The sequence below is a fragment of the Brassica napus genome, chromosome A3, assembly GCF_020379485.1.
Source record: "Brassica napus cultivar Da-Ae chromosome A3, Da-Ae, whole genome shotgun sequence".
Taxonomy (NCBI): domain Eukaryota; kingdom Viridiplantae; phylum Streptophyta; class Magnoliopsida; order Brassicales; family Brassicaceae; genus Brassica; species Brassica napus.
In genome coordinates this window covers 30,784,248-30,793,272 of record NC_063436.1, presented here as the reverse complement: position 1 = coordinate 30,793,272, position 9,025 = coordinate 30,784,248, and the positions used below count along the sequence as shown (strand labels likewise).

The 9,025-nt window shown below is 35.1% G+C and overlaps 1 protein-coding gene across 2 annotated transcripts; it reads right to left on the bottom strand.

Annotated features, from left to right (window-relative positions):
* Positions 1–6,336: 6,336 nt before the first annotated feature.
* LOC111204290 (probable BOI-related E3 ubiquitin-protein ligase 2) lies at positions 6,337–7,631 on the bottom strand. 2 transcript variants are annotated; one of them, XM_022698639.2, is made up of 3 exons: positions 7,519–7,631; positions 7,136–7,354; positions 6,337–7,052 (listed from the first exon to the last, which is right to left on the bottom strand). In XM_022698639.2, the coding sequence occupies exons 2-3, from the start codon at positions 7,352–7,354 to the stop codon at positions 6,564–6,566; spliced, it is 708 nt and encodes a 235-aa protein (XP_022554360.2). In that variant the 5' UTR covers positions 7,519–7,631; the 3' UTR covers positions 6,337–6,563. The 2 variants fall into 2 exon arrangements, with proteins under 2 accessions (XP_022554360.2, XP_022554359.2); XM_022698638.2 differs by having other exon boundaries at positions 7,136–7,612.
* Positions 7,632–9,025: the final 1,394 nt, after the last annotated feature.

Here is a 9,025-nt window from a genome sequence, read left to right as displayed (position 1 = left end):
TTGTTTTATAACTTGAAAAGTCAAAATGTACGTTATGTGATCTTGGAGTTAACTAATGGAATAATGAGAATTGATTCTCCATTACTCACGTTAGTGACCAAATTAATAAATGGTTTGACCAAGCAAGCCAAATATAATTCTTATGGGTTTGCATTTCTATGTTCCAATAAAACATAAAAGATCATCATAAATAAAATTTGAATGGTTAAGTTAATTGACATATTGTCCAACCAACAAAATCAATTTCAAATTCAAACCCAAACATCCAAAGTGATCAATTTGCTAAATATTTTATACTTAGTCAAATTTAAAGCTTTATAAGCTTTGCAAGTTACTCACTTTGGACCTCCATTTCTCATTCAACACAACTCTGATTTTGACCAACAAATACACTAACTCATAGTGTTTATGGTGACGATTACATCGTGTCCAAATTTCGGTTCTTCCGACAGACGTCTCCATCGAAAAACTTATAGGAAAATTGGTCCGCACCACTTTGTCAAAAACGAGTTCCAACAATCCCCCACATGAATAGAAATGACTCTATACACATGACTCAAGAAAGAAAAAGACTTTTGAGAGTATAAGCGAAAAATCCACTGCATGATGAGTTGGTAGCAATTTTTCAGCCTTGAACCAGTCATTGTTAATAGCTATCGGATTTACTCGAACAGGAGGTGGCCATGATGTCTTGAACCCCCCGGACTTTGGTGTAAACCGAGACAATAGCTATAACACAGTTTCATTCTCTCACAAAACTAATTTCTCTATTGTGTTCATTTTGGCCGTGAACATTCTTGGTAATCATGAGTGAACTTGGAGAATATAGCCTTTCCTTCATTCTCCTAGAAACGGCCCCATTTCACACTCACAAGGTGATTTGCCATTAGTTTTGTTTAGAGGAGTATCATGTACTACTCCATTCATATCTCAAAACAATGGACACAAATCATTAAAAGCTAATGCTTATCCTATATTCCTTACATGTAGCACTGTTTAATCATCCTAAGAACTGGGTATAGACCGAAGTCTGACAGTGCTTTGAGCAGATTTAGTTTGACTTAGTTGTCTCCTTGAACCTATTTCTTGGGATCTCCAGTCAATTAGGTAGAGTTACCGCCAAACCTCATCTTAGTTCACAGGCTTTAAACCCATTCCTCTTGATGATTTTTCTACTTGATCTCGTGACAAACCTTTAGTAAATGGATCCGCAAGGTTTTCATTTGTTCTGATGTAATCAATCGTTATTACACCAGTTGAGATCAAGTGTCTAATGGTTTTATGACGTCTTCTTATATGACGAGATTTACCATTATACAAACTGCTCAGTGCCCGGCCTATTGCCGCTTGGCTATCACAATGTATACGTAATGCCGACACTGGTTTATCCCACATAGGAATATCTTCCAAAAAATTTCGAAGCCACTCTGCTTCTTCTGCAGCTTTATCTAAAGCTATGAACTCAGATTCCATGGTCGATCTGGCCAAGAGAGTTTGTTTGGAAGACTTCCAAGAAACTGCGGCACCACCAAGTGTAAAAACATATCCACTCGTGGATTTAGAGTTTTTGGAGTCGGAAATCCAGTTGGCATCACTGTATCCTTCCAAAACTGCTGGTTCTTTACCATAGGTCAGCCCATAAGTTTTAGTATGACGTACATAGTCTAATACTCTTGTTATGGCATTCCAGTGGTTATGCCCTGGATTACTCGTGTAGCGACTCAGTACATTGACTGCATGTGCTAAATCAGGTCTAGTACAATTTGTCAAGTACATCAAACTTCCGATGACACGAGCATACTCTGACTGTAACACTGCTTCACCCGAATGTTTTGTCAAGTGAAACCTAGGGTCTACAGGAGTTTTTGCCTTTCCTTTTGAGTAGGATTTAAACCTCTCAAGTATCTTTTCAGCATAATGAGTTTGAGACAAGATGATTCCTTCGGAATTGCGAAAGATCTTAATCCCTAGGATAACATCAGCTAGTCCCATATCTTTCATTTCGAACTTGCTACTTAGCATGTTCTTTGTTTGACTGACCATGTCTTTATTGCTACCAATAATGAGCATGTCATCTACATACAAGCCAAGCAATACATATCCATGTGGTGTATTTTTAAAGTATATACACTTGTCACATTCATTAATGCTGAAACCATTTGACATCATAACATTGTCAAATTTTTCATGCCATTGTTTTGGAGCTTGCTTAAGTCCATACAATGATTTTACTAGTCGACAGACTTTGTGTTCTTGTCCTGGGACAACCAACCCTTCAGGTTGTTGCATATAAATCTCCTCCTCTAAATCACCATTTAGAAAGGCAGTTTTGACATCCATCTGATGGATTTCTAGGTTTCTCAATGCTGCAATTGCAATCAGCATTCTGATTGAAGTTATTCTCGTTACCGGAGAATAGGTGTCAAAAAAATCCAAGCCTTCTTTTTGCCGGAAACCTTGCACCACAAGTCTACACTTGTACTTATCAGTTGAGCCATCAATATTCAACTTTCTTTTGCAAATCCATCTACACCCTAGGGCCTTAAACCCTTGGGGCAAATCGGTCAAATAATATGTATGATTTTGCATAATGGAGTCGATTTCACTATTGAAAGCTTCCTTCCATAAATCAGCGTCTGGTGAAGACATAGCTTCAGCGAAACTTCTTGGTTCATTCTCAAGAAGAAAGACCATAAAGAAATCTTCACCATAAGATTTTTCCTTACGAGCTCTTTTGCTGCGTCTAGGTTCATCTGCAAATATTTCTGCATCATCAAAAGATGTGCCAGAAGTACTTGCCTCATTTGTAAAGATGTTTGCATCTCTTACTTCATGAGTTCTTTTAGGATTATCTCTATTCTTACACGGAAACACGTGTTCAAAGAAAGATGCATTCCTTGATTCCATAATTGTATTAACATGAATATCTGGTACATCTGATTTATCTACCAAAAATCGATAAGCACCACTATTATGGGCATATCCGATGAAAATACAATCCACGGTTTTAGGTCCGATTGAAACCTTCTTGGGAGGTGGTACTGCTACTTTTGCAAGGCACCCCCACACTTTCAAGTATTTGTACGAAGGTACAACACCTTTCCAAAGTTCATATGGTGTTTTACCAGTGACTTTGTTTGGTATTTTGTTGAGGATATAATTTGTGGTAAGCAAAGCTTCCCCCCACATGTTCTGGGCTAACCCAGATTCCTGCAACATCGCATTCATCATCTCTTTAAGAGTTCGGTTTTTACGCTCCGCAACTCCGTTAGATTCAGGTGAATAGGGAGCGGTGGTTTGATGAATAATGCCATGCTCTTTACAGAACACATCAAATGGTCCATCATACTCGCCTCCTCTATCACTTCGAACTATCTTTATAGTTCTATCGAGTTGGTTTTCAACCTCGAGTTTATATTCCTTGAATTTTTCCAAGGCTTCATCTTTGCTTCTTAGCAAATAGACATAACAATATTTTGTACAATCATCTATGAAAGTCACAAAATATTTTTTTCCATTTCTAGTTTGAACAAATTTTAAATCACACAAATCTGTATGAATTAGACCAAGAGGCTCAGTTGTTCTCTCAACATGAGGGAATGGAGTTTTTGTGAGTTTTGCTTGTACACATACTTCACATTTCTCTTTGCTCAATTTGCATTTCGGAATTAGGTTTAAATTAATCAATCTTTGAACAGATTTATAATTTACATGCCCCAATCTTTCATGCCAAACTTTGAACGGTTCAACCAAATAAGCATTTGGTTCATCTGCGAATAAGACTGTCTTAATACACATTTTGACCAGTCCATCCTCAACAAATCCTTTGCCTAAGAAAATATCATTTTTCTTTAGGACAAGTTTATCAGACTCGAAAGTTACTACAAATCCAGCTTTGCTTAATAGCGAACCGGAAATAAGATTCTTTCGCATATCTGGGACATATTTCACATTTTTGAGAATTATCTCTTGTCCAAAAGTTAGTGCAAGTTTCACTTCGCCACAACCTTCAATAATAGACGAGCTGGTGTTACTCATTAACAACCGCTCCTCATCATTGCATTTTTGATAAGTACAAAACATGTTTTTATCAATGCATATGTGAGTGGTGGCACCTGTGTCATACCACCAGTCTTTTGAATTATTTTCAAACGTATTGACTTCTGTGACCATAGCACACATGTCATTTTCAATCTGAATGCTCTGATTAGTTTCAGCAGACATCTCAGTTTTTATAGTAAATGGAATCATAAATGGCAGACCACTCTCAAACTTAATTTGAGGCGTCGACTCATTCAATCCATTGCCGATCACACCATTTGATCTATCAAAGATTGATATATTTGTGTTGTAACTCATCCTTGATTTTCAAATCTGCTCACAAAGACTAAGATACAAATTAGTTTATTTCAATAACACTCACAAATAAGTTCAACAATTTGAAAAAATATCCGATTTGTTCAATTAAAAAAAAACAGAAAAATAAATTCTGAGACCTTAACGTTACGCAAACGATCAAATTTTAACGTAATAACAAATCAATTGAACGTCTAATCAAACACACAGACCCAAGATATTTAAAAGTCAACTTATAAATAAAATAATATTACTTACTTTGCCACTAGCAACGATAAGCAAATGATAATATCAAAAAACAAAGAAACGATTGATTGCTGATTGGAAATTAAATTAAACCAGGAACGTAAACCAGGAACGTAAACCAAATAATTGAACCACTACGCAAATCAACCTTTGACAAATAAAAAGACAGCAGTAATTTTTTTTTTTCTTTTTTTCTTTTTAGCTTGACGTTAAACAAAAGAAAGCGACGAGGTTAAAGAAAACGATTTATATACTTAAGACTTTTAACCAAATCTGATTGAAATCCCGTTTAGAAATATCAACACAGAAGCGTAAATTGCAGAAATATCAATAGATCCTGCAAAATAAAAACGTTAGACCAAGAATATGACTTTAACGCTGACACCGAGAGCAATCGGAGCCCAATTCCGATTCCAACACCTTTTTAGAAAATATCAATCAACCTGTTCTTAAACAAAAAACTTATACAATAATCAGTCCGGTTAGTGCAAAGCAATAAACGGATATTTTGAGTTAAGACTGATAAGACCGTATTACATAAACTACGGAGAGCTGAATATTGTAAAGAATAAAATTGATAAAAGTATACCAAAGATTAAGAAAAGGATGATACAACTGCAGAGGCGAGATATTATCTCTTTCCTTAACTCAAAATACGTCCCGTAGTGCGACGGTTTGATAACGTAATGAATCTCAAGATACAACTGCAAAAATCTTATGATTTGCGTCACTCTATCAGAAGCCTGGCGAAACTAGTTTTGTGTATACTCTCAGACTCAAAAGAGAATCAAAGAGAAAGATAAAAGAAATATGAGGGATTGATTTGTTTTGTTCGTATGTCTGAGAGTTTCACATTTCACGTATTGTTTTATAACTTGAAAAGTCAAAATGTACGTTATGTGATCTTGGAGTTAACTAATGGAATAATGAGAATTGATTCTCCATTACTCACGTTAGTGACCAAATTAATAAATGGTTTGACCAAGCAAGCCAAATATAATTCTTATGGGTTTGCATTTCTATGTTCCAATAAAACATAAAAGATCATCATAAATAAAATTTGAATGGTTAAGTTAATTGACATATTGTCCAACCAACAAAATCAATTTCAAATTCAAACCCAAACATCCAAAGTGATCAATTTGCTAAATATTTTATACTTAGTCAAATTTAAAGCTTTATAAGCTTTGCAAGTTACTCACTTTGGACCTCCATTTCTCATTCAACACAACTCTGATTTTGACCAACAAATACACTAACTCATAGTGTTTATGGTGACGATTACATCGTGTCCAAATTTCGGTTCTTCCGACAGACGTCTCCATCGAAAAACTTATAGGAAAATTGGTCCGCACCACTTTGTCAAAAACGAGTTCCAACACTATATAGTATTGATTATTGAGCAATCCAACAATACCTACAGCCTCTCAAATACGCGTGTCTACTGACTTGACTCTACTCCCACCTCTCTCCGCCATCTCGCAACATCTAAACAAAAATACTAGTTAGATAACTCCATTTTTTTTTGAAATTATGTTGGTTTCATACCAAAATAATATTTTAGTTTTAAATATAAACTTCGAAAATATTAGTGATAAATGTTTTAAATCAGTTGAATTACGCTTAGTTCATAACTATTTTTGAAATATTTTTCAGTTTTGTAATTATGAAAATATACTGTAAAATTGTTTTAACTTTCTCCATAGTCATTTTTAATGAAAATTGCATAAAAATATATCCAAAATTCATTAGATAAGGGAAAATATGACTATGTTCTTTATATCCAGCTGGATTTCTTCTTTCCCATTGATGCAAAAGAAACAAAAGAACAAACAAAATAGGAATTTACTTCTGGATAACTTTCCTAGTCTACCTTTCCTTTTAAGTTTTAACCCCTACACTTTTCAGAAAACACCAAATCACCCTGCCACGTCATCTCCCGGAGTAAAAATCTCTCCGTTCTAGAAAACAGAGGCCTCGATTCTATTCTTCTTGGGTGTATTACAGATCGGACAAAGAACTAGACCGTCCTCACAACCCGTGCAGCAACAGAGATGCCTACACGGCAGAAACAACACTCTTGTCTCACCATTCAACCCACAGTTCAAGCAACAACTACTCATCGGAAAATTATCTCCACAGAAAGACCCTTCATCCTCCGCCGCTGTAACGTCGTTGCGACACGTGGCGGCTCTCTCTCGAACCTGTTCAAGGGTCGAGTTGAGCGTTGCGACCATCGCTTCGTTCTCACGAGCCACTCTCTGCCAAGTTTGGTTCTCCGTCTCCATCTTCCTCAACAGATTCTCGAGCTCCATGTTCTTGCTCAACGCTCTCGACATCTCTTCTTCCTTCTGCGCCATCAAAACCAGAGCTTTCGCTTCCATTTTCCTCAAGATCGTCTCTGTTTCTTGCTTCCTCTGTTCTTGCAACGCGTATCTCAACCTCTCGCTCTGTTTTTAGAAAAAGATCGAAACTTTATCAGTGCCTATGTTGTAAAAATCAAATCTTTCGATGAGATGATAAGATTACGAACCTGAACTCTGATGAACTGATCAATCTCTCGCCTCTGTTTCTCCATATGAGCGTCGAAAAAGCTCTGAGAACGGTTCTGTTGGGTATGAAACAGAGCTTGCTGGTTGTTCATATACGACTGATTGATTCCGATACCACCATCGTTGTTGATCAAAGAAAGCTCGGAGCCACCAGTTCCGATGAACGGAGCGTTGTAACTCAGCTGCGCTTGTATTGCCATCTAAAACAGAGGAGAAAGGTTTGTTTTTTAACAAAGAAAGATAAAGAAGAACAGAGAACAAAGTAATAAAGATGGATTGAAAGGCTCTGATCCGCTTGCTTCTCGAGAAATAAACTTTGGGTTTCAATACAATGCATGTAACGTCTGCACTATTACCACCTTACCAATATATAAATATGATATGAACGGTGAGAGACTTTTATGGGTTAATATTTTTCTGACACTGTTGTTATATATTAGCACTAAAGAAACGACGTACACATGCTGATTATGTGACTGAACTACATCTTTTATCTTTCCAAGGTAAGAGATTTCGCCAGAGCCGTTTTGTCTTTTATTTAGTTTTTTTTTAGTGATTTTTTCTTGGATTTTTCGATAATGTGAAAAAAAAAATTTAAGTCCAAGTGGAATTTTAGAGAAGGCCAGAGATTTTTTTCCTTTTGATTTACTTAATTTCCTCTGATTTAAGATTTATTGGTGACTCTGATTTGTCAGTTGGGTCATCGGGAAAGCCTGAATTATATTATATTGTCTATTTTCTTACCACTATTTTCAGTCATTCTATTTATGATCACTGAAAAAATTCTTTTTGGTCAAAGATGGCTTAGATTTAAATTAAAAATCTTCTTAACTAAATAAATCTTCTTAGTCGGATAATGAAATATGCGACAAATGAATGAAGTCTTATAGAAATAAATATAATCAAATCTGTTGGAACGTTACCTTTGGGGGCACCACGGAAATTTGAATTTTGAATATAATATGTGTAATGATCAACGGTCTAACTAAGCAACAATAGGTGATCTCCCTGCTTTTGGATGACTAGATTTTCCGTTTTATATGAATAAATGTGTTCAATTTGATCGTATTTACTCTGAAATGATAAGATTTTTTCAAATATTATGTTAACCTTTTTAAAAAAATAAGTTAGCATTTTGAAGTAATTCGCATACTGACAAAAATGAAGAACCTCTTTTTACAAACGTTTTTAGCTAGTAAAAGTCTAAAAGACAAATATACTAACCTATAGGAGCTAAAAAAAATAAATTAACCTAGGAGCTTAATACAAGCCAGTAAATTGAAAACATGACAAACAATATTGTATTCTAGAAAGAAAAGGACAATTATAAGATGTAACATGTAAAAAGACAAAGTAGCGCAAAAATATTCAGATGCCTATTGGTACGTCGTCGTCATGCATGTAACTGTCTAGAGCACTGGAAATACACGTTTCTTGAGTTACATAATCATTTTTGGAATATTTCAGTATATCGTTTGATTCATATCTAATTTGATAGTTTAATTAGAAGGAAGATTCTTTGACGGAAACCAAAGAATTGGTTTTCCAACTTAACAGGCAATATCGAGAAGTGTCATATATAATATATACACGTTGTAGACTTGTACTTGTAATTTAATTGAAAATAAATATTTGTTTAACGGCAGATTAATGTGTATAGAAAACTATATTTTGTCAAAAGCATTTTCAATAGTAAGAGCATCATAAAAGAGAGGTTCTAAAAAAAATATTGAAATATAAATATAAATGGGATTCTCAAAAATTCAAAACTCATCCATTAATTTCTCAAATTTGGAGAATATTTCTCCAATATTAGGAATGCATATGCTCTTAGGGTTGCCTATAAATGATATACTAATACAAGGCACTTT